The sequence below is a fragment of the Bidens hawaiensis genome, unplaced genomic scaffold, assembly GCF_021521415.1.
Source record: "Bidens hawaiensis isolate Kalapana, Puna unplaced genomic scaffold, B.hawaiensis_p1.1 tig00042501_1, whole genome shotgun sequence".
In the NCBI taxonomy this organism is placed as follows: domain Eukaryota; kingdom Viridiplantae; phylum Streptophyta; class Magnoliopsida; order Asterales; family Asteraceae; genus Bidens; species Bidens hawaiensis.
Window position 1 is genome coordinate 11,262 of NW_027505790.1, and position 26,991 is coordinate 38,252.

The following is a 26,991-nucleotide window of genomic DNA, read 5'->3' on the forward strand; positions in this document are numbered from 1 at the left end:
GCCTTTTGTTTCGATGTAATTTAAATAATGTACTATAAAATCGGTTACTTTGATTACTGTAATTTTTTTTTCTTTTCTTTTGGACACACTTAGATTATATTAAAAGAAAATTCCCAAACTAGTCATTTTTGACCAAGGTTTTTCAGTTATAGCCCAAGACCAAAATTAATTCCCAAAATAGCTAGCCAAATTATTCAGTTGGATCCGACGGAAACCATTCCTAATCCGATGGAATTTTTAGCCTATCCCGACGCGTCACGTAGCATGTTTTTTCCGTCGGAACCGACGTTCTAAGGTTTTTGTCGACCAATTAGCTGGACGAACCGTTGGAGGAAAAGACAGTCGGATCTGATGGTTTAGTCCATGCTAGCTTCCGTCGGATCCGACTGTTTAATTTGTCTGACGAACCCTATATTTGTCAATTCGGGATTTTTAGTTTTGAGTTCTAGAGTGAAACTGAACGGTACTATGGTTGTGTTCTTCGCGAAAAATTAAGCGATTTGCACTATATATTTGCTTGATTTTATGGAGAAATAAGAAAGATGGAGGGATAAAGGTTGGTTATGGAGGCTTAGGGTTTGAGAGGTAGATGATAATTTAATCCCACACCATTTCAAACAGCTGCATGCTTGGGATTGCATGTACTGAGATTGTTTGAAAGGCAAGTCAAGGAACCAATGTTTTAAGAGTTTACAAGAAAAAAAAGTGAATGTTACGAGAAGCAAAAACATATATAAATGAAAAAAGAAGGCATGTCTTGTTGATTGTTTGATTAGTTATATTAACAATCATATTCCTAAGCATTATTAATTTCATTATACCCAACCTACTTTATGATGCAATTTGTGATTCGTGATAGCTGGGATATCACTAACAAATCTTGTGAATACATTACTCTTAAGTTTTCAATATGGCAAGTCTTGTAAGAGAGAAAGAATGAGTGTAAAATATGCTAAGAATTTTGTATCCTATTCTGACCAAATCGATTTCTATTTATAGTGGTGACCGATGAAATAAGTATTTGTTGCAACCCTTCACAAAACGTCATGATATGTATATCACGGGTATGTTTGGCAAAATTAGCTGGTAGCTGGAAGCTGGTGGCTGGAAGCTGATAGCTGGAAGCTGTAGCGTTTAGATATTTTTAGTTGTTTGGTAGACTAGATGGAGCTTTTAATAAAATGTATAAAACGACTAAAATAGGCATAACTAAAAAACAATAATATTAAATATACTTATTTTGGAAGGTTATTTAAGTAATTAAAATACTAAAAGCTTGTAGCTCTTTCTAAACGCTACTAGTTGAAGCTTTAAGCTTTTTCTCATGACCTAAAAGCTTCAAGCTTCTTCAACCAAATAAGGCTTTTAATTGAGTATGAGCTTTTTCTTAAAAGCTTGAAGCTTGAAGCCCCTAAAAGCTCCTAAAAGCTTCTTGCCAAACATACCCGTGCTAATGGTTAGTTATGCCACTTATGAACAAATTTTCTACCCATGAGCAACTTCGGTTCGTACCAAATTACAAAGTTGCTACAAAGCTTAGTTTTCATACCGAATGACCAATTTTTGACCCGAAGTGAAAGTTGATACGCCGTCAAAGTTCATAAGGTTCTTTAAGTTCAATCAACTAATTTTGGCAACTTTGCATTTCCGAAACAACTACCAGCCAGAGATTATGTTCCTTCGATCCCATTAGGGCAGTAGTGAAACTTGAACTTTTAAATAGTAGGGGCTGAAATATTGAAATTAAGTTCTTACACATAAAAAACCAATGTTTTTCACCAAATGAAGGTCATAAATTCTAAAAAAATAATTTCTTTTAGATGGTTTGATTTGGGACATTTGGGCTATCAAAAATCATATATTACCACTTCCCTAAAAATAGGTGGGGCGAGAATCCCCTCACCCCTTTAAAGTTCTGTCCATGCACTAGGGGTTGCCGACCATTAAACCCTATTTCTAGTTACGCTACCCTTGAACCCCAATGTTTCATGGGCTTCACCTCCTTGAACTACTAATATGTCGTAAGTGCTTGAATTCCTAACACTCTTCAACAAGTGTGTGCTCCACATTTTTCAACTTATTTGATGTTTTGATCGTGAATTTTCATTTTATATCGATTTCTTTCTCTATACTAAATAACGTATTTAAAAATTAATTTAACAGTCACATAGACAGCACGCCGCCGTCAATATTCACCCAACATATGCTATTTTCTGTGCTCGTTAACATGCTTATATATTGAACTTTGTTTGATCAATCAATCAATATAATTCGAAGCTATATATGTGAAAAGAAAAAAAAACATCGTGCTCTTGATCCAAATTAAACGCATGTATGAATTGAATTTAAGTGATTCACTTACTTTGATTTTGTTTGTTAATATTTTAAGTCTTTAAAAACATGTGTTGTGAAACATGGTTAATCAATCAAAAGTGATTACATGTCACTGTTACGAAGTCCGTAGGATATTAACTAACTAATCCATAAAATATGTGTAATGGACCAATGTTTACAACACAATTGTACGTAACTTAATGTTTTTTTAATAGAAAAAAATAGATTAGTGAATTTGATTTGTTAACATGTGGTCCCACCTCTCGGCCTATGCCCTCCATTTTGCCAATGCGTAGTGACGCCAAAGGGGTTGATGAGCTTTTGGCACCCTCTCTCGAAGGCTGTTCATTATGGAGGGGCTTTAAAGCCCATCCACGTCATCTCTACGTCATCGTCACGTAGGAAACGGGGCTTCGAAGCCCTTCTCCATAACGCCCCGCTGTGGTTTAAAGCCCCTTTAACGGCCTGTTATATATATACATCTATACTATATATAATACATGAGACACAGACAAATTAAGACACCTACTTTTTAAGGGTTTTACAAATCAATCAACATATGGTACACCCTTCAATGCATCTAGGATTAGGGTAAGCTTGTCCAATATAAAAGTCAATCCAGTTATTAAATAATAGTTACAATATTGGTACCTTCACTTTACTTACTTTCGTAAATTTTAAAATAGTTACAGTTATGATCCTTGATCTTTCACTCATGTGTAATTTTTATTTTCACTTTCAATCAAACTCACTTCATGATTTTTAAACGTTTATAAATTTTTTAATACATTAATATTTTTTTAAAAGAAATTGCATCATAAAAATGAGCATTTTTTTCTCTTTAATTTAAGTATGATATTGTTATAGTTTTTTTTTTAGAAAAATAACATTTTATGTATGGGCGTTTGCGGTCTGGTTTTGATGGTTTTAAATTAAACCGCGGGCATAACCATTAGCAACTAGGGATGGCAGTGAAACCCGAACCCGATGTGAAAACCCGATACCCGACATAATTGGGACGGGTCTTACCCGTCCCATTAGGGTTTGGGACGGGTCTGGGATTTCTAATATACCCGATAATATGGACCTATTTACCCGATTATGGGGCTTCGAAGCCCTTCTCCATAACGCCCCGCTGTGGTTTAAAGCCCCTTTAACGGCCTGTTATATATATACATCTATACTATATATAATACATGAGACACAGACAAATTAAGAGGGTTTTACAAATCAATCAACATATGGTACACCCTTCAATGCATCTAGGATTAGGGTAAGCTTGTCCAATATAAAAGTCAATCCAGTTATTAAATAATAGTTACAATATTGGTACCTTCACTTTACTTACTTTCGTAAATTTTAAAATAGTTACAGTTATGATCCTTGATCTTTCACTCATGTGTAATTTTTATTTTCACTTTCAATCAAACTCACTTCATGATTTTTAAACGTTTATAAATTTTTTAATACATTAATATTTTTTAAAAGAAATTGCATCATAAAAATGAGCATTTTTTCTCTTTAATTTAAGTATGATATTGTTATAGTTTTTTTTTTAGAAAAATAACATTTTATGTATGGGCGTTTGCGGTCTGGTTTTGATGGTTTTAAATTAAACCGCGGGCATAACCATTAGCAACTAGGGATGGCAGTGAAACCCGAACCCGATGTGAAAACCCGATACCCGACATAATTGGGACGGGTCTTACCCGTCCCATTAGGGTTTGGGACGGGTCTGGGATTTCTAATATACCCGATAATATGGACCTATTTACCCGATTATGTACCCGAAGTACCCAATAACTATATATCTATATACATATACATATATATATACATACATATATATATATATATGTATATGTATATATATATATGTAAATATAAAAATTAATATTTCTAATTTGTGTTAACTGTTGTATTGATTTTTTTTACATTCTAGTAATGTTCAAGACTATTAAAAGGATATTGTGTGTGTAAAAACATATTAACCAGTTGCATATTGTCAAAACCTGACGGGTATACCCGATGGGTATTTTTAATAAACTAATGGGTATACCCGAAACCTGTGGGTATACCCAAGACCCGATGGGTAATTACCCGATAAATACCCGACGGGTCTGGGATGGGGTTTTATAAACGGGTCTGGGTCTGGGAATACCTAGACTCGTCCCAAACCCGACCCATTGCCATCCCTATTAGCAACGGGTTTTTCATTGAAAACCGAAAATGACCGGCCAAAATTTAGTGAAAATATCAACTATGAAATCAAACCAATAACCGTTTTGAACGGTGTTACAGTTTTAAATCAAACAACGAACACCCATACTTGTTACATGATTGCCAAGGTATATGTTTCCCGCTGCATCGCGTGGGCACTCTTCTATTATTATATATGTATGTGTGTGTAGAGAGGGGGGGGGGGGACCCACTGTGGCGCCAGTCTTGGTGAGGCCGCCCCTTGGACACCCCCTTCGAGAGCGCCCCTTGGCGTTGTACCAACCTGAAGGCGTCCCAAACCCGCCATAGCGGCATGTCTAAGAGTTGTAATGGTGTGGTTATGGAAATATGCTAAAGGATGTTTTGAGCATAAAAAATAATAAAATCAGTGCAAACATCTTGTTTTATTAATTGACAAACATATGTGAAGAAACACTAAGTGACCCCGGGCAGATTATGGGTAATCTGGGGGCTAAGTAATGTTTCCCTCGAAGGTTAGGTCCAGCAGAGTAAGTTGTACTTCAGGGAACCTGCAAAACAGACACCGTGAGCTCGTCACTGAGAAGGGGGGGGGGTTCCTCCTTGTGACCACCCTCCGGCGTGAGAATCAGTCTATATTGCTCTTTAAATATAAAAGTATATGAATACTATTAGAGCAATTATCAAGTAAGTTATACGAGATAGTAGATGATGATATGATAATACCATTTGCTGTCTTTTATAGCCGAAGGTGGGTTTCCAAGGGGTTTAGCCGGCCCAACACGCTACCAACTGTAACCTATGCACGTGCCCTACCTGTGAGTGGTGGATAGGTAGCGGCTGACACAGAGCAGGCGTGCCGTGCACTCTTCGTCTTCTACCAACTGCAGGCTAGGCACGTGGTCTGGCAGGAGTTGGTGGGCAGGCGGCGGCTATTGGTCACAGTGCTGTGGCGTGCTGTCTGCCACGCTGCTGTCAGTGAGCTGTCGCATTCTTGGTCAGATCTTTTGTCTTTACCTCGTCAGGTATCACGCAAAAGATCCTCCATCATACGGACTGGCCCATTTTGGCGGGAGTTTTCCCCCTCCCGCCTTTGCTCATTCTTTCAGGTGACACTGAATATTTGTAAGTGTTAAGCCTTATGCGTGTAGCTATGCTGTGCGGGTAGCCTTCCCTGATGGCTTGTATCCGCAACTGCGGGAACAGGCGGGTTACTTTACCATTGGGAGGCTTTTCCCTGCGTATGCAGCTTGCATACTGCGCGTAGGCTTCTCTGAGCATGGTGGGTCCTGCGGGAGTAGATGGTCTTTGCGCAGACATCCCTGTTCAAGGTGAGTCATGCGGGACCAACTGAGCCCTGCTGGGACCTACCTCTTCAAGTCCCCCCAGTCCAATGTTCTTCTCACGAATGTCTAATAAAGTGAGGTGAACTTTTGGACTTAAGCAAAGGGTTTTGAAAAGGGGTTTTTGTAAGGTTTTCCATGGGGGTTCTTCCCGCGGAAGTCCTTGTCACTTGCAGAAATTCCCGAGTTTCCTGCTTGGTCTTTGGGTATGATGCGGGTAGGTCTGTAACCTCCTCGCAAGTCAGGAGCATTGGGTCTTAGTTGTGCGGATTCTCCCTGTGGTTCTGGTAGTTTTTGAACATAGTGATCAATTATGTTTAAACCACCAATTCCATCTTGGAGCCTCAAACAACGTAGTACTCGATGTTCCCGCTATGCGGAGATATTATTTCCGTTTTCACAAGCATTGCCCAGAAGATCCTTCCTGGTTTCAATTCTCAGCGGGTGCTAGGTATGTGAAGGGTTTTGCCTTTACACTGTACCTGCATCCGTCTTACGGTTACTTTACTTCCAAGGTAATCCTGGCGTCCATTCCCTGCGGGTGCTAGGTATGTGAAGGGTTTTGCCTTTACACTGTACCCGCACCCGTCTTATGGTTGGTTGCCAAATATTTTGGCTTCAATTCCCTGCGGGTGTTAGGTATGTGAAGGGTTTTGCCTTTACACTGTACCCACACCCGGCTTATGGTTACTTGTTTGCCAAGGTAAGGGGTATTTTCCCGCTTACTTTTTTGAACCTTAGTCTTCAAATTTTTAAATTTTGAAATTTGAAGAGTTGGTGGATGGATAACAACCCAATACCTCAAACGTCGTGCGACGGTTTCTTCTGACTGTGTCAGGACGTGCCAGAAGTTATGGTGACGTGACATTATGTGGTCATTCCAGTTGCTTTTTCAGGCGCGTGGGCACGGGATTTCGGGCGCGTAGCCGCGAAATCTCTGGCACACGTCCTTTTGACAGCTGTTGCCAGCTTGCCTTTGCCACGCGTCATAGTTTCATTGCACCTTTGATTTCTCTCTCTTCCGTATTAAATTCATCGCATTAATTGCGATTACTATATAAAGGGGGAGAGGGTTATTTGCAATTCACACTTTCCACTTTCATCTCTTCTTCTCCAGTAATTTCCGGCGAATTTCTCTTTTTCGGTAAAGCATTACTCTGAAATTTCTTCTTTCTTCCACCATGTCTTCTCACGATGCTGATGATCAGAGGACTGCTGGCGAATGCCAGTGTTCTCTTCCTGTCGAGCTGTACCAGTATATCGTCAGGAAGTTCATGCTCGAGTCTCTCGAGCCTGAGTTTCCTGAGCCCCACCATACTGTGTACGATGCCCCTAGTGGCAAGATCGGGGTTTATGCTGCATTCTTTGTCTACGGAAACCTTAGGTTTCCGTTGACAAAGTTTGTGTACCGTGTCCTGGAGAGGCACGGTGTGCACCTGACAGAGGTGCACCCCATGGCCATTGCCAAGGTCCGGCACTTTGAGTGGGTGTGCCGGATACTGGGCCTTGAGCCCCTCGTTGACCGTCTGATGACCTTCTACACTTGGAGGTGCATCCAGGGGTGGTACACTCTTACAACCCGTATCAAGGGTTTAAAGATTTGTACCACCGAGCGGAGTCTTCGCTCGTGGAGAAGAGAGTTCTTCTTCATATCCGCTCGCGCCATCCCCATCGCCATGAAGTTCAAGAATGGCCAGGCGCTTCCGAACCTTCCCGCCCTCAACTACGAGGAGGCGGAATGGTTCTCGAAGATATCCCGGGTCCAGTCCCCGGTTTTCCGTTTTCCGGAGTCGGCGATGGTGATGCTGGGGATGAGCCGGGTGTGGAAGGCGGCGAATGCGGATAAGGTTCCGATCGTCCTTGAATATGGTTCGAACTCTGTCCCTTATGGTACGTCTTGTTTCATTTTGCTGACTTCGATTTTTTCTAACTTTCTTGTTGATTTCAGAGGGGAACGATCTTCAGTCGCTCCTAAACCCGCGGGAGGAAGATGGTCCCGCGCGGATGGGTACTCGTGCTCTGGACGAGAACGAGTTGCCCATCTTAGAGCAGACCGCGGGTCGGTTCGTGGAGGTTTACCCGCCAGGCCAAGAGATCCTGAGCCACCGACGGCCAGGTAAGCCTATCTTCTACCCTGAACCTCTCAATGCTGTGCCTGCTGCTGGAGTTGACATTTCTTCTTCTGAGGAATCCGCAGAAGGTCCTCCACTGGTGCGGAAGAAAAAGGTTGCCGTCGGGAAAGGCAAGGAGAAGGTGGCCTCTACGGCCGACCCGGTAGTCCTATCTGACTCGGAGTCAGATAGTGCAGAGATGGCGGGGAAGCCCGGTGGTGAGGAGACCACCGCTCCGGAGGCTGTAGCTGTTACCTCCGGGGAGGCAGCGACGACGACGGTTACCGGTGTCAAGAGGCCGGCTCCATCGGGTTCGCCCCCGCTCGTCCGTACGTTCAAGCTCAAGAAACCCCGTAAGTACCCCCATAATTCTTGTCTAGATTTGTTGTTTCAAATAAATTTTTCTAACACTTTTGTTTGTGCAGGTGTGGATGTTGACGCATTCCAGGGTGGAGTTGGAGCAAGTATTCCCCCGCCGATGAGGGAAGGCTCGGTCAGCCTTCCCGAGGCGTCGACCCAGGCGTCTGCGCCTGCTTCCGTTGGTTCCAGCCTTCCTGAGGCTGTTCCAGCTGAGAAGGTGTCTCTGCCGGCCGTGAGTGCGATTTTTACAGCATCTTTCACGGAGCCGGCGGTTACTGTTGCTGAGGAGGCAACGCCAACAATGGCTACCACAGCGGCTGCCACCATACCTGCGCCACCGGCACCGACGGCCGGACCATCAGGTACGCGCCGGGCTTCCCGCCGATCTATGCTACCTTCCCGTCTGCCTGACCTGTTGGATGGATTTCCTTTAGGTTCAGGTGATGGGTTTGGCGGCTATCGGCCTGTTATTGACCCTACAGGTACGTAGGGTTCTTTTTCCTTTGTATATTTTTATCATCTTTTCCTAACTGCCTTTGTTTCTTTTGCAGTGTCGGATTCCAATGAAGTGTATGTTCCAAGATGGAACATACGCCGAGGAACAACCCTTCGCACCCCTGTGGAGTGCGTGGACTGGGCTCGCCACGCTGCTCCTCATGGTGTGTTGGGGGAAGCCATGGCTAGCTACCAAGAGGGTAGGCTAACCAATGAGCTTCGGGTTCTCCAGGCCCGGACGCAGCCCCGCGTCGAGCTGCTTTGTCGTGAAAACGACAAGTTAAAAGCAGCGCGCGCCAAAGATGTATCTGAAGCGCGGGCTCTTCGGGAGGAGAACCGGCAGTTGGCCGCTGCCGCAGCCGAGAAGGAGAAGGCATTCAAGGCCCTCGAGGTTGAAGTCCAGGCGCGACTCGAGGCCCGCTCCAAGGCTGCCCAAGCTGTGAATGAACAGCTTCGGCTGGCCAAGGAGACTGCGCGAAACTCAACTGAGAGGGCTGCCAAGGCTGAAGCTGTTGCTGAGCCACTTCGCGAAGAGAATGAGCAGCTTAAATGCAAATTAAAGGCTCTTCAGCATGCTCATGACGCCTTGGCAATGGAAGATGCCAAGAAGCTGCAAGAGATTCTTGACCAGAGGGGGGTGCTTGACCAAACCGAGCGGAAGCTTAAGGGCGTCGAAGAGGCTGCCGCAAAGGAAGTATTACTTGCCAATCTGAACCAAAGCGAAGCCGAACGCGCCCGTGACGAAGTGCAAGCTACCCTCCAATGGCTACTTCGAGAAGCGTTGCCTCAGGTATCCTCTTTTTTTTTTTTTTTGTAATTAGAAAATGTTCTAACTTGTAATTTTCTTTTGTAGGTTGTGCGTCGGGTCCTTTCAGAGACCTCTTACGACGATGCAATGAGCGCAGCCCTCAACGCTTCTCATGAGGATGGGGAGAAGACTGGCTTCCTGCTTGGTCTAGGGTTTGCTGAGAGAGGCTTTCCGCCCTCCAACTTCCCTTTATTCAATGTTAACACTGCAGCTGCTTATGACCAAGCAGTGAACCAGTACGCTGCCTTCCCGCATCCGGTGGTGGAGAAGGTGAATGAAGCTGCTGCTGCTGATGATGTGCTAAACATCCTTAAGACTTTCCTTGGACAGCCGCGCTCTGACGGTGCTGGTCCAAGCGGAGGTGGTCCTGAAGCCTGATCCTGAAGATCCCTTCCCACTGCTAGGATAGACTTAGCTTTGTATAGATTTCTTTTAGGCGGGTAGTTACCCGGCCACTGTTGTAATATATCATTGAAATATACGATTGTTATTCCTTTCATTGGATTCTTTGCTTTATAAACTTATGACTTGCATACTTAGTTTAAATTAGCAATTTTCCAAGTGTTTAGAATAAGTTAACCTGTGAACGTGGTTGATGATGGGTTAGAGTTTTGCTTCCTCCTTCGTGATTGTGCGGGTATAACCGTCACTTGCACTTGGTAGGATGGCTGAACTTTTGCCTTCATCTGACCGCGTGTAGGTTTTTCTTATCCTTTTTTAAGTGTTCATAAGTTAACCTTTTAACGTGGTAGATGGTAAGTTAAGTTTGGCTTCCTTGTTTGTGATTGTGCGGGTAAGACCGTCACTTGCACTTACAAGGATGGCTAAACTTTACCTACATCTGACCTGCGTGTAGGTTTTCCTTAGAACTTTTTTAACATTTTGGCGTTGTGTTTATGCGGGTATTGCCGCCTTCCACACGCAACTACTTCTTCCCGTAAGGGAAGTTCATAGGTTACAAGCTATCAATACATCATGAAAGGAGAATCATTTCCATTAGAAGTGGCTCTAGGCCTTTTCTTTACAAGTTGGAATTGATCTACATATAACATTTGCGTAATTGAGCTCCATTCCATGTTCTAGGGATGGGAGTGCCATCGAGCCTTTCGAGCCGGTATGCGCCCTTTCCCAGAACTTCTTTGATAACGTATGGCCCTTCCCAAATCGGGGCCAACTTTCCTGGGCGTTGTTGGTTCGAAGCCTCGTTGTTACGCAGTATGTAGTCTCCTTTATTGAAATTGCAGAGTTTTACCCGCGTGTTGTAGTATTTTTGCATTTGTCGTTTGTAATTTTCTTCACGCACGGCGGCTAAGTCTCTGCGCTCTTCGGTTAGCATAAGGTCTAACCGTCTTTCCGCATCATTGTCTTCTGGTTGGATTAAGACCCTTGGTGAGGGTAAACCGATTTCGACTGGGATCATGGCTTCAGTGCCATAAGTGAGACTGAACGGGGTTTCTCCCGTACTGGTCTTCTTCAGCGTTCTGTTTGCCCAAAGGACGTGTGGAAGCTCGTCCACCCAACCGGATCTATGTTCCAAGAGTCTTCTCTTTATGCCTTCGACGATGCTCTTATTTGCTCTTTCCACCTCACCGTTACCTTGCGGGTGTGCCACTGAGGTAAAGGTGTGGGTGATTTGAAGTTCTTTCAGCCACTGCTGTAGCTTCTTGTCAGCAAAGTTGGTGCCATTATCGCTTACCAAATTCTGTGGAAGTCCAAAACGACAAATAATAAATTCCCAAATGAATTTTTTGATATGCTTTGCGGTTGTTTGGGCTAAAGGTTTTGCTTCTATCCATTTGGTGAAGTAGTCAATGGCTACCACTAGGAACTGAACATTCCCAGCTGCTGTGGGAAATGGGCCTGTCACGTCAATGGCCCACTTCTGAAATGGCCACGAGGAAGTGACAGGAACAAGTTCATTTTTCGGGCGATGCGTGTTGGGTGCGTAAAGCTGGCAAGATCTGCATTTTCTGATGTATGCCAACGCGTCCATATGCATCCCCGGCCAGAAGTATCCCGCGTTGTTTAGCTTGGCTACCACAGCGCGGGGGCCTGCGTGTACTCCACAGATGCCTTCGTGAACCTCCCTTAGGAGGTAGTCAGCGTCTTGGTTGTCCACGCATCTTAACAATGGGCCAAGAAAGTTACGTCTGTAAAGGGTGTCATTGACCAGCTGATAATTCAGTGCTTTACAGCGTAGTTTTCTTGCCTGTGACTTTGACTCTGGTAACGTTCCTGCTTCAAGGTATTTTATTATTGGGGTCATCCATGTTTCTGTACCGGTTTGGATGACACAAATTTCCTTGTGCGGGACTGATGGTGTTTCGAGGAGTTCAACGCGGATGTCCTTTCCCAAGTGGGTGAAGGCCAGTGATGCAAGCTTGCTTAACGCATCCGCAGATTTGTTTTCGCTGCGCTTGACGTGTATCACTTTACAATCATTAAAATCGCGCATGATGGCTTTGGCCTGGGCAAGGTACAGGGCCATTGTGTCGTTCACAGCCGTGTACGTCCCGTTTATTTGGTTTGCCACTAGCATGGAATCTACATGGGCTTCCAAATTTTTTACACCCATTTTACGCGCAATCCTCAATCCGGCCAGGAATGCTTCATATTCAGCTTCGTTATTCGTACTTGGAAAATCCAGCCGAATAGCATAAGTATATTCCTGGCCTGCTGGATTTGTTAATTTTAACCCTGCGCCTGAACCCTCGTTACTAGCCGCTCCATCAGTGTAGAGTCGCCAGACCTCATTGATTTCGTGTGCTGGGGAGGGTTGAACCTCCTCCTGGCACTCTTTCTCCCGTGAAGCGGGGACTTCTGCAATAAAATCAGCCAGGACCTGGCCTTTAATGGCTGGTCTCGGCTTGTATTGAATCGCATATTCTCCCAATTCAATTGCCCATTTGGCTAGACGTCCCGATAACTCGGGTTTGCCTAGAACATTTGAGAGTTTGAAGTTGGTGAGAATAGTGATTGGGTGACCCTGGAAATATCGTCTCAACCTGCGTGAAGCGTGTATAAGTGCCAAGACTAGTTTTTCCAGGGTAGAGTACCGGGTTTCCGCGTCTGCCAGCACGCGGCTAACATAATAGATTGGCATCTGGATGCCTTTTCGTTCTACAAGCAGGACTGCCCCGGTTGCTCTATCTGTTGCGGAGAGGTATAGGATTAACTCCTCCCCCGCTTGTGGTGCTGTGAGTGTTGGGAGTTCGATCAGGCGTGATCGAATCTCCTGAAAAGCTGCTTCCGCTTCTGGTGTCCAGCGGAAGTGCGTTTTCTTTAAACAATTTCTTAGCGTTGACACAAAAGGGAACGACCTATCCGCATGGTTTGCCAAAAAGCGGTTAAGCGCGACTAGTCGTCCATTCAGTGTTTGAGCCTGTTTTATGGTGGTTGGTGATTCCATTTTGACAATGGCTTCGACCTTTTCAGGGTTCGCTCTGAAGCCATCTTTAGTAATAATGACTCCCAAGAACTTCCCTTCTTCTACCCCAAATGAACACTTGCTCGGGTTGAGCTTCATGTTTATCTTTCTGAGCGTGTTGAAAGTTTCGTCAATGTCTTTCAACATCGTCTCTGGCTCGGGGCTTTTGATGACCAAATCATCCATATAGACTTCCAAGTTTCTCCCAATTTGGGCGTGAAACTCTTTGTCCATTAGTCGTTGGTACGTGGACCCCGCGTTCTTAAGTCCGAATGGCATCATTTTATAACAAAATGTGCCATCGGGCGTCCGAAAGGCGGTTTTGTCCTGGTCGTCTACAGCCATGTGGATTTGATGGTACCCCTTATACGCATCCAAGAAGCATTTAAGGCGAAATGGTGCCACCGAATCCACCTTGAGATCAATTTCTGGCAACGGATAACAATCTTTGGGGCATGCTTTATTCAAATCTTTGAAATCTATGCACATGCGCCATTGTTTGTTATTCTTCGGTACCATTACGGGATTCGCAACCCATGTTTGATATTTGCTAACGCGCACGATGCCCGCGTCAAGGAGTTCCTTGACTTGGGTTCTGCACGCGTTGGTTTGTTCGGGCCCCATTACTCTGCGCTTTTGTACGATCGGCGTAACGGCCGGATCGCATTTGAGCTTATGCTCTGCCTTACTCCGGGGTACACCAGTCATGTCGGCTGGTGTCCACGCAAAGATGTCTGCGTTTCGCTGCAGTAAGCGCTTGAGTAAGGTGCGTGTTGGATCAACAATTGTCGGGCCAATGGTAACGGCCTGATCGGGATATTTCCCATTGAATGCCCACTTTTCAGGTTCAGTGATGGTTTGTTTGGCCATCTTCGGTTTGGGTTTAGAGGAGACGGATGCGATGCATACCTGGGGAATGCCCGTGATCATCGCTACGCCTTCAGTTGTTGGCCATCCCATCATGCCGTGGACCGAGGATACCACGGCGTTGAATCTTGCCATCCCGTCTCTCCCGAATAGGATGTCATACGTATGATGTGGTTTTTTCATTACAACAAAATCCACATCCTCCGTGCGTGAATAATTCCCATCGGTGAGAGTGACGGGGAAAGATAGGGTGCCCAAGGGAGTGTTCATGCTGCCGTCAAACCCTTCCATTGAAGCGTAGACCGTCTCCAGGCGTTCCTTGTCTTCATCGTCTAGCTTGTCGAAGAACTGCCTGTACATCACTGTCGACGATGCGCCATTGTCAACGAGGGTGCGGGAGGTGATGTAGTGCCCCAGCTGGCTTTTAATGACAATGGGGCCTTCTTTGTTTGGGCCTCCCGGCACTCGCGGGAAGCGCACTTCTGCTTCCTTCCATGCGCATGGTTCGGTCATCGGTCTCTTTCTTCCTCTGACCTTACCATGGACCATGTTGATGCTGATGTCGACGGGCTTTCGTCCGTTACCCCTGTACCTGTTGTCGTTCCTTCCTCCCTTCTTGATAGATGCCACGAGGTGTGCGAGCCTCCCATCCTTGACGAATGTCTCGACGATGTCCCTCAAGGATGTGCACTCCTCAGTGCTATGGCCCTTTGTCCCATGGAAGTCGCAAGACTTGCTTTGATCCGCATTGGGTTTCTGTCGGATCGCTGGGGCTTTTGGCCATGGCAGTTTTTCCGTGGCAAATATCTCCGTGACGCTCTTGGTGAGTGGCGTCCAACGGTTTTTCCGGTTCGAAGGGTGCGTGTTGTCCCTTCCGCCAACCAGAGGGCGAGAGCTTGAGGGGGTGTCAAAGTTTATCCTTGACTGCCAAATAATTGATAAACATATGTAACTATAAGTTCCAATACATTAAGTGGTTCCTTTTTTGTGTAAAAGGCATCTAATATCTTTACTGCAGACTTGACACTATATTCTGAGCTATCCGTGGTTATAATAAGGTTAACTGAGAGTATTATATTCTGTCAGCAAAAGTCACGATCCATAAACTAAAATCACATCAGCCAACTCATTACAAACCGATCTCAGCTCATCATTTGTACATGAAATTAAACTAATAAATAACCCATAAGTTCCAAAAAAATATATATATAAAATTTTAATGACTTATTAAACTCGATGAAGTCAAATAAAAGGCAACTGATCAATATCGACTCATCAACTCCCACCATATAGTCAATCATTGTTGATCCACCATAATAATAGCTTCCGATGAGCCGTCACCTTTGCATTGTCATAACATAACATAACATAACATAACATAACATAACATAACACAAGACTATCTTGTTAACCGCCAATACTATATGGGAAAATATATGAAACCATCATATAATAAGTAGAAACAAAGAAATGAAGCATTGCACATCAACCAACTCATTAAACATGATCAAATAGTAAAAATATACTATAAATAGCTACAAACATACAATCCTAGAAGATAAGTTTTAGTATGAAATTGTTGATTGTGTGATCTATCCTACATATATGTTGTTGACTAAGGCTTATGTTTTCCTCATAATTAACAAATAAAGAGATGGAGTGGGGATGACAGATAGAGAGTAAGCGCACATAGCTTCATGCAATATACAAAGATTGAGCCAAATATTAATGACATGAAGACCATAGGTGCTCACTCTCTTCTGTCACCACCCTTTACCTTTATACCTTATTTCACCATATATCATATCATGTAGAAGAAAGAAACATTGTGTTGGAACTTGGAACTCACATATATAGTCTGTGATTTCACTTTGAAAATAAGAAAAATACTGTTTGGCATCCCTTATATAGACATAGTCCATACCCTTGGAATAAATGTGGGCTTATCTAATATATTATTCCTTTAATAATTATATTTATACATATCTTTTTCGTGTCACACATCAATATGTGTGAGAGAGGGAGGTGATAATGTATTTAATGATAATTAACAACAAATATTCTGATTAATGCAATTACTGTTACCAATGTGTCTTGTCGTTCTAAATCTCTTCAAACCAGTGGACAATCCACACCCTAATTTATCATCTCTTTTTCCAATGATGATGGTACTGGATGTGATCATGGTCCGTTTCAAGTTGTTGCGGTTTTAAAAACATAACAAACTAAACCAGTCGGTTCAGTTTTAAGTTTGTGCAATTTCAGTAGTTTTTAATTTATTTATTAGTTTTTATTAAACTGTTACAAATGATAACATAAAGATATTGTTGATAAATATAAGTATAACACACACCCACAGCTATATATACTTTTTGGAAAAAGTTAAAACATAAAGATAATATTATGTTACGGGTTTACACGACCAATTTCAAGTTTTAAATCGAAATCTAAACCATTTTATTTTTGTACGACCAACAAAAATGATATAATTAGTAGAAGAGACTAGAAATGAGCTAGACACTCAAAAATTATATCATTATCATATTTACTACCAAAGATAAACAAAACTTAAAACACCAAAAACTAATAGCCCTCGATCTATCAGGTTCTGACTCCAAGATAGCCTAGGAATTTAACATCTTCAACTAATTAACTTCACAATGGAAATAGGCTTAGGATCAAAATCCAATTAATTACGAGACTTCCATAAACACCAAGAGTGATAATAGTGCGGACCACTTTCGCCTTCTTCTTTGAACACTAATAAGCTTATGTATCTCCAAAAGATCTAATCCCAAAAGCGAAGGAACTTTAAACCATTGAGATACAATCATGAATAAACGTTCCGTCATTTCACAAGATCTCTCCACAACAAGAACATAAACTACTACCTCACAATTTATCTCTTGTAACTAACTAGGTCTTCACAATTCTAACTGAGAATCCCTCAGAGACGTCTAATGACCCTCAGAGACGTCTAATGACCAAGCCTAACGTTGACATGCTAATCGAAGTCACTTGTCCCAATTCCCGAACTTCTGATGTTGAGACATGAGGTCTATTAGGGTTTATATTATTGAGCGATGTAAGATTACAAGCAAATAATATGATACAAATAGGAAACCAAGCAAATGATGCCATATATATGTCTACCAAATTCAAGTATTCCTATAGTTTACTTTGTAGATAAACTTCTACCTATTTTTTTCCCCCTTTTTTTTTGAGTGAAGAATATAACCTTTTGAAGAGTGGGAAATGAGGAACCGTTGGATTCCATGCTCTTCACCACATAGTTTGAATCTATTGCATCATCTTGATCTAGAAAAAAAGATCAAAGATACACTTGTCAGGACAGACGGCATATATGCATATATGTTCTTTAAATTCTACACATTATTTTGGCTTATTCAAAATAAAATAATTGAAGATGCTACAATAGTTCTCTTTCTGTCATTGGCGATCTCTAATTATGATGTGTAGCTTCCCTCACCATGAATTCAAATTCTTTATCGTGTATATATAATTTATTAATAGTCACTCAGATGTAATTGTTTAGTTACATTTTATTAAATTAGAACCTCGTATATATACCCAACGGGTTTTGGGCTGGATATACGTTATGGCTGTTTTTAATAAATTAACGGGTATACCCGAAACCCACGGGCATATCTGATACCGATTGGTAATTATCCGATGGGTTTTGGGACGAGCTTGGGACGGACTTAAAATCCGAAAAATGAAGTTAACTAGGATTTGGGAGTATATAAATCTTTCCAAAATCCGACCCATTGCATCCCTATACTCCACGAGTGTGCTTCTTCGTGCCCTTTACAATTCGTGAATGTTCTTCACTTTTACTATTCATCATTGTAAATAGAAGCAAATATGATGCAGGCCCAAGTGTGGATGAACGGGCCCTTGCGTTTCCGGAGGCCCACGATCGTGCATCCAAATGGGCTACACGAAAATGACCATAACGTATGCGATTTTGTGTTTTTCATATTTTATGCACTTTTCTTTTTGGGATTTTGGTGTTTGGGCCGTGGCCTTTTTTGACTTCTAGACTTTTTATATCTCTATCATGTAATATGGATGGTAAATAATAATTTTAGAGAAAACTTTTAGCCACTTCAAATTCTCTACCTTTTGGGTGATGAATTTTGGGGGTTTGGGATAGATTGTCACGAGTATTCTCAGAATCAACGTGACTAAATTATTGTCTATAACGAGCGCTGCATCAGCGTAGGCAAGTTGACTTTGAAGAAGGTGATTTTGTTTGGGCCATTTTGACTAAAGATCGTTTTTCAACTGGAGAGTACAACAAACTATCAACCAAGAAAATTGGGCCAGTGGAAATTGTGCAGAAAATAAATTCTAATGCTTATTATCTAAAGTTGCCAAGCCACATTCGTTGTTCAGATGTTTTCAGTGTCAAACACCTGCTGCCGTTTCATGGGGATTCACCTGACGATGAGGACATTACTGAGAGGTTGAATTTTGTCTACCTGGGGCAATGATGCAGGCCCAGGTGTGGATGAACGGGCCCTTGCGTTTCTGGAGGCCCACGATCGTGCATCCAAATGGGCTACATGAAAATGATCATAACGTATGCGATTTTGTGTTTTTCATATTTTATGCACTTTTCTTTTTGAGATTTTGATGTTTGGGCCTTGGCCTTTTTTTCGGCCCGTTTTAACTTCTAGACTTTATTTATATCTCTATCATGTAATGTGGATGGTCAATAACAAATTTGGAGAAAACTTTTTGCCACTTCAAATTCTCTACCTTTTGGGTGACGAACTTTAGGGGTTTGGGATAGATTGTCACGGGTATTCTCAGAATTAACGTGACTAATTTATTGTCTATAACACGCTGCATCAAAATATGTGTTGTATTTGTTTCAGTTATGAATCTTCAAAATGTATGGCTACCTTCTAAGTGTTTGATGAAATGCATGGTGAGTGTAGTGGGGGTGGGGCCTTTTCTTTGTTCAATTTCATGTCTTTCGTACAATGATTTAGTTAGTCGGTTTTCGGTTAATTTATGTGCGGTTTTGTAGGCTATAGGTTTGGTTCCAGTTATTGCTCACCCCTAGTGGGTAGCTGCTACTTGATTTAAAAATCCTTGGAGTTGAAGGTACTAGAGCATTCTCATTCAACCCCTCATATTATGTGAGGGGTGTTTTTATAATTTAAAGAGTGATTCAGAGTGTTGTGAGTGAAAAGTTTTTATATTTTAGAAAAAGTAGTGATTTTTCTGTATATTTGAAAAGTTACTTTTCATCCCCTATAATTTTTTAATATATTTTGAAAGTGGTTGTGAGTAAAGGAAAAAGAAAAGGTAATGATAAAAGATATAAAAAGTATTATTTACTTGAAATGGAGAGAGAAAGTGAGTTTTAGTGTAATTTTTGGTTTGGAGATAGGGGGTGGGATGAGAATGCTCTTAGAGCATTCCAAACCCATTTCCTACCCTATATCTATATATATATCATATAATTACATTACAAATTACTGTTTTTTTCTCTCTACTGTTAAATTAAATAATACTTTTTATACCTTTATCATTATCTTTTTTTTTTCATCCACTCACATCCACTTTTCAAAAATATTAAAAAATTATAGAATATGAATAGGGAATCCTTAAATTTAACTTTTCCATATAACATTTTCTTTCCCCTCCACTCACAACCACTCATAACCATACCATATAATTTACAAATCCTCCTCACATATTTTAAGGGAATGGGCCGAGAATGCTCTTAGTTAGTTAACCCCCCCCCCCCCCCCCCACCACGCCGATGTTCATGCAAGTAAAATAAAAAAAATAAAATAATAAAAAAACTATTTGTGATAATAGATCTGTAAAATGTATCAGAAATAAAAAAACTGTCCATAAACAGTCAACTAGCCCTTGAGTTAATAATCTTTTAGCCACTTTAAAAGATTCTTAATAATTTCAAAATACATGTACATCTTGAATATGGATGCTACACTTAATCTATTATTTTACAAATAACTATAACTTATGTCATGAGCTTGTTTAAATTGTAACGAGTTGAATAAAAGATATCAAAATAGGCACGAATTAAAAAAAAAATTAACAGTTTCCACCCTATTATTTTCAAGTAATATCTGGACTACTTGAATTAAGAGGAATGTGAGTTTATATTTTAAAAAAAAGAAGACGACTGAGTTTCTTCAATCTGCTAGTGGTGTTTTTTAGATATTTAACCAACCACATCAATATAAAAAAAGGTCCACTTCTAACTTTTGTAAGCAGAGGCGGACACAGAAATTTTTTTTAACGGTGGACATAATATGCAGGGACAACCCAACCATTTTAGAGGCATAAAACTAGATAAAAAGTCGGGCCCTATTCTAAGTTATATTGGCCTTGAATTTTATATGTTTGTGCATATATATTATTTCTTTTGCTGTCTTTCTTTTTGTTTTAATTTGCAGAACATCTCTCGGTTTGTATATACCAAATTAAGAGTAAACTATCAAGATGTATAAATGATGGATTACGTTTAAGGTTCTAATTTAATCAAAATTGGTCCAAAAGGATTTCACTTGAAAAATCTTGTTTGAATTTTAGTGGTAACACAATAATTGTAACAATCAACACAATTATATAAGACGATAAAAATAAGTACCTTGTTTTTGTTTTACTTCTGAATACATAACCATTTCACTAAGCGAGCAAATCACCAATACACTAAATGAACTACATACGATCTACAATAAATTATGCAAACAAGAAAGTTAGACATGTTCGGTACAACATACAAGACATAAAAAATTATCAACCAACAATTCAATTAAAAAAACTTAAACAATTAACAAGATTACAGAAACAAAGCTCTCAATCCACAAAATTCCCTTAACTTTCAACTTGACAGTTTATAGCACTATAAAATATCTTAACAAAATTGAATTAATATATAGGCTATTAACCAGCAAACAATACCGATAGCAGGTCAATAATGTAAGTATATAACACCAATACATCAACACTTACTACCTATTATTCAACAAAAGTTATTATGTACCGGTAGATGGGCACCGACAATTCTCCGGCAAAAAGTTATTATGTAGGTGTTTCTGTTCGTCACGTCTATTTGATGTTCTAATCAGGTGTTCAATTTCAAAACTGGTTTGGGCCTTGGCCACTGGGCTTGGAGTTATGGAGAGTGGGCACTTGGGCTTAGAGGTGCACAAATACCCGGGTTCGGGTCTGACCGGGTATTGGAAAATCGGGTATTTGCAATACCCGGGTCGGGTTCGGGTATTGTCTCTAAAAACCATATCCTATGCATCGGGTTCGGGTCGGGTATAGAACCGGGTATTCTAAAACCGGGTATTTGAATACCCTATTTCCGGGAATTGAATAAACCTTATTTTCGGGTTTCTTTCGGGCTTTCCCGGGTATTTTTCGGGTATACATTGGATTTTTTAAGATGCTGCACTTTTTTGGGGTATTTTCGGGTATTTTTCATGTATTTTTCGGGTAATTTCGGAGACAAATCGGGTATTTGAAAAACCCGATTTCGGGTATTGGAGAAACCCGGTTCCGGGTATGGAACCGGTTTCGGTTTTCGGGTATTACCGGGTATAATCGGGTCCGGTTCCGGGTACGGGTTTTAGTACTGAAATACATACCCTATCGGTACCTACGGCTAGGGTCGGGTACGGGTTCGGGTATTAAAAATCCGGGTATAAAAGAAACCGGTTCCGGGTATTTTTTTCTGGTCCGGTTCCGGGTTCGAGTTTTTTGTGCACCTCTAGTGTCAACAATGACTGCAGCAAAATACTGAAATAGTGCCTACTAAATTTAATTGCTTAAGATGTTAAAACTCAAAATATAATCAAGCTAAATAAATACCCACTAAACACTGCTTATACTTACAGGCATGGAAGACAACTAAAGCCATAGGCACATGAAGCAAAATTATGGCCTGGATAACGAGACATCCTTTTTGTAACTAACTAATGGCAATACTACTTTGGTAAAAAGCAACTGCAACTAGAAATGCTATTATTTTGTAATTAATTTATGGCACTGCCATTACAACATATAAACAAATAAGCTTTTGTAATTTTGGTACTTAAATTATTCTGTTGTTCAATGTCGCTGGTCATGCTAGAATGGCCACAGTGTGCGGGGTGGAAAACTAGTTTTAACTTAAAACACATCTTATATTAACAGTTACAATTTTGTAACTGATGCATGTTTATTATAATTATTTAATAAAAAGAAGGGGAGAATAAAATATAGATGCAAATGGGTTGAGGAGTATAATTAAGTTTACTTTCCTTTCCTTTCCTTTCAATCCAAGAATGGAATATAATAAAGCCTTTCTATGCATGCTAAGGAAGGAAAGGAATAAAAATGTGAGTTTGGAAAATGAAACCCGAACCCGATTAAAATGTTTGAAGCCTGAAACATGTAGGATGGGTATACGGCTTAGTATTGAGCCTACGCTTAAAATTTTTCTACGGTTATGGAGTATGGGATTTGTTGATATACTTGTTTACCTCCGTTTTCACGTGACATGAATTTCTTTTTTTAGGGTATGTTTGGTTGGCGGTAATGGAATGAAGGGGGAATGAAATGAGATAAAGGAATGGAATGGATAAGGGAATGAAATAGATCAGTGTCATTCATTTGTCTTGTTTGGTTAACCTATAGGAATGAAATAAATTATTACTTTATGTTGTTTGGTATAAAAAACATTGTGTGACTGAAATAGAAATAATAGAACATTCCTACCTCAAAATAATTTTTTTACCAAAAAAAAAAAAAAAAACTACATTGGCGAAGGTGGTGGTAGCTCCGGTGACGAAGATGGCGGTGGTGGTGCTCAAGCGGTGGTAGCATTGGTAGTGATGGCGGTGGTTGGGTGGCAGCAACGGTGGTGGCGGTGATGACCAAGCGGAGGTAATGACAATGGTTGCGGTGGTTACCGCAACGATGGTGGCGGTGGTGGCGGCGGCGATGGTGGTGGTGGTGGTGGCATTGGCGACGGCGGTGGCGGTCAGGTGGTGGTGGCGATGGTTGTGGTGGTGGTTGTTGTTGTTAAGTGGTGGTGTTGTTGAGAAAGTAGGGTGAAGGAGGAATGAAATGAAAAAAAAGAAGGGGGGTGGGAAGACATGGTTTTAATGAAATGGGATTCCATGTGTAATGGATGATTCCATTCTAATGAGAAACCAAATATTACTTTTTTCATTCCCACGCAATGAATCATTCCATTCCTCTTGTCATTACTGAATACCAAACGCTACCTTAATCTTTTAATCTTTTAAGTATATATTATGAAACTTGAAAGCAAGTGCCTCTATTTGTACTTAGTTATTTTTCAAAACCTTTTTGATTTATATATTATGAAATTTATATACATTTTAATTACTTGAGACGTTTTATTGTAATTATGATAAATGTGAATGGTTAAGTTACCCGATGGGTAATTGGCCAGCCATACCCTTTGGTATTTTAAATAACCTAATGAGTATATCCAAAACCTGTGGGAATGCCTGAAATCATCCGACATGTTTTGAACTGGTATATATGGATAAACTTTTATAATTGGGTATAAGGTTGGGATTATCTAAACATGTCCCATTGCAATCTCTAGTTTAAAAGTAATGATCGAGGTTTCTTATTGAATGGTTCATTCCTTTCGTGCAACCAAACATATTCTTTTCCATTCCTATTTTAAAAGATGGATTGGTTCTCATGCATTATTAGTCTCTTTGTTTGGTTCTCATACATTATTAGTCTCTTTGCGAAACTTACTCATCGATTTGAGAAAGAAGTTTCATGGACATTACTGTTGGTACGTTACTTGTTCTTTCACTATACACACACATACACACATGATACATACATATGAACAATTTGTGAATCTTTTGGCTGTTGAAATCATGAACTTGGTTACATGATATCAAAAGGTATGTTAAATCAATTCAACGATGTACTAAATATAACTATTTCATTTATGTAGTTGCTAAGGACCAATTTCACCACTTTTCTCATGAGCATCCGCTCAGCCTTGTGCATCTGCAGCAACCGAATCACATAAATGAAACTGTTGACGATGACAATGAAGATGAAGATGAAGACGAAGACGAAGGTAAAGATGAATTTGTGGAGGAAGTGCATCATCGTGGGCAGTGCCACATGTGTAATGAGCAGATTTACTCATATCATTTGTGTTATTACTATTGCGAGTCTTGTGACTACTCATTGCACAAATTCTGTGCAGAACTACCCATGACCCAACAAAATCACCCATTACATCCTGGACATGATCTTACCTTGTCCAAGGTATATCAATATTCCCCTTTACGTTTTAGTTATCAAAGTATTGATTCTGAATGGAAGTGTTCTGTCTGCAATCGTATGTGGAAGAATACCTATAATTATCATTGTTCTATTTGCAAGATTAGCATGGATTTAGTCTGTGCTACTATGTTGAATCAAAAGATAGACCACCCTAGTCACTCTCACCAATTGGAACGTATGTCTGGTCACATAACATCCAGTTGTGTAGCTTGTGGCAATAAACATGAAGGTGTCTTCTTTCAGTGCACCACTTGTAATACGTTTCGGATCAACCTGGATTGTGCTTTGTTGCCCACCAAGTTATTAATACAAAATCAAACTAATGGGATTTTCACTCATTCTCATCCACTTCGCCTTGCATATTCCTTTCCTTATTCAGATCAAAACGATCAATTTTATCCACTATGTAGAGTCTGTGATAAGGAATTTCATGAACATTTATGGATTTACAAATGTGATAAATGCCGATATTACGCGCATATTGATTGTGCAACTTCAAAAAGAGATTCATTTATGTCCATTTTCCTACCTACATGTGAGTAATCTAATTCTCTTTTTTTATTTTGATAGTTTGGATGTAGATTATTTTAGTCTAATTTCTAGTGTATCATTCATCAGGGCTGGGCAAAACTTACCGAAATTTTAAAGAAGATGAATATCCGAATCTTCTCCACTGTCCATTTCATGATGAAGGTGACAACCTTTTAAAGCGTCACATCTCTAATCAAAATGAGCTTATCAATAAACAACATGAAGGTGAAATACTCAAGCATCCTAGCCATCAACACCCACTCATCCTTTTTGACAAGCAAATTCCATTTGGGAAAAAAATGGTCTCTTTGCAAGACCCAATGAAAAGAATTCAACTATTGTGTGATGGATGTGTGAAACCAATCATGACAACACCATTTTACGTGTGCTGCCAACATTCTGACGAACAATGTTCTTTTGTTCTTCATGAGCGGTGCGCCACACTACCCTCTCAAGTACAAGACTACGCAGACCATCCTGAGCATGCTCTTTTTCTCATGCCAAAAATCCCAGATAAGTTATTTGGTGTGTTTGAATGTGCCATTTGTCGGTTACAATCTAATGGTTTCGCGTATGGATGCACAATGTGTGAATATTATGTTGATATCAATTGTGCATTCATACCCAAAGAAATCACACATGATGCTCATCCAGATCATATCCTCTTAAAAGTAAAATTTTCAGAAAATATATCGAAAGCGTATTGCAGTGCGTGTACGTACATGATGAAAAAGACATGGGGATTTCATTGTCCATCTTGTGATTTCTACCTTCATGCAAGATGTGCTTTGTTATTGCCTAGATTAATTAAGCACAAGTTTGATAAACATCCTCTGATCCTAAGATACAATCCAGTGGAGAACCATATTAGCGAATATTTTTGTGAAATATGTGAGGATAAGTTTAGCCCTTGGCAGTGGTTCTATCATTGTGATACATGTGCCCAGTCTACACATGCTGCTTGTGCGCCCTTAATATGTCAATATGAGAAAGCTACATATGCCGATTATGACAGATGTGTCTACAAGTTTCTCAATGTCAAATTTGGAGGAACACTTGAGATCAAAGATCACCCACATCGTTTTGCCTTTGTTCAAGGGCTTGAGAGTGATGGTAGGTGTTTTGAATGCTATAAAGAATTGCAATACAAGATGATCTTTAAGTGCTTAGAGTGTGAGCATGTAGTTGATTATGAATGTGCTTCATTGGTCAGTTGGTTCAATTCTTTGGCTTATAATTTAGTGTGACCATTACTATTTTAAACTTGTTATATATATTCAATAAGTTTTTCCAACTAGATTGGTTTCGACCATTCACATGATTATTCTTGTGATCTATGTTAGGTTATATTGGGTTTAAGTTTATTTTATTGAATTCTAGTATTTTTCATGCTAAACACCTTGTCATAATTTTATTCTAAAACGTTATGAGTTTTACATATATCGTTGAAACGATGATATTAAAGTTATCTTAATAGTTTTGAATTTATTTCTAATTTCTTTTTTGATATAACAAATATGACCAAAACACAAAAGTTTTTAAATTGTTACATCCAAAAATTTCGTCGCAACTAAATTCAATGTTAATACAAACGTAGAAAACCAAATTGGTCGACTCACATAGAAATCCATTCAATTTGGAAACAAATTTTTAGTAGGTGGAAATAAAATAGAGATGCAAATGGGTTGAAGAGTATAAAAGCCTTTTCATGCATGTTGAGGAAGGAATTAAAATGTGAGTTTGGAAGATGGATTGCAATGAGACCCGGACCTAATTAAAGTACCTGAAACCTAAAACATTTGGGACAAGTGTGTGGCCGGGTAACTGGACCAGTATACTTTTGAAATTTTTCGCGGTTATCAGCGAATACGGTATTTGATGATATACTCATTTACCGGATCTGATATCCGATAACCCATGCTTACCAAATTATATACACTAACATGGATTTCTTATTTATTTTATTATGAAGCCTTGAAAGCAAGTGCACCTATCGGTGCTTATTTATTTGCCAAAACCTATGATTTATATGCTATAAAATTTAATATATACAATTTTAGCTATTTGAAACATTTATTTGTGATTATGATAAATGTAATTGACTAAGTTACCCAATAAATATCCGCGATGTTTTGGCCGGGATACCCAACAGTACTTTTAATAAACTAA

The 26,991-nt window shown here is 40.4% G+C and overlaps 1 protein-coding gene across 1 annotated transcript; it reads left to right on the plus strand.

Moving 5' to 3' along the window:
- The first annotated feature begins 23,884 nt into the window (after positions 1-23,884).
- On the plus strand, positions 23,885-26,069 carry LOC143615341 (uncharacterized). Its single transcript, XM_077088488.1, has 4 exons — positions 23,885-23,897; positions 23,951-24,273; positions 24,391-24,466; positions 24,910-26,069. Exons 1-4 carry the CDS (start codon positions 23,885-23,887, stop codon positions 26,067-26,069), a joined length of 1,572 nt encoding a protein of 523 aa, XP_076944603.1.
- The last annotated feature ends 922 nt before the right edge of the window (positions 26,070-26,991 follow it).

Excerpts from the sequence above, each read along its gene's own strand:
- LOC143615341 (XM_077088488.1), top strand. Across the intron at positions 24,274-24,390 it reads ATGATCTTACCTTGTCCAAG|ATTAGCATGGATTTAGTCTG; the intron begins GTATATCAATAT and ends TCTATTTGCAAG. Across the intron at positions 24,467-24,909 it reads TCACTCTCACCAATTGGAAC|GGCTGGGCAAAACTTACCGA; the intron begins GTATGTCTGGTC and ends ATCATTCATCAG.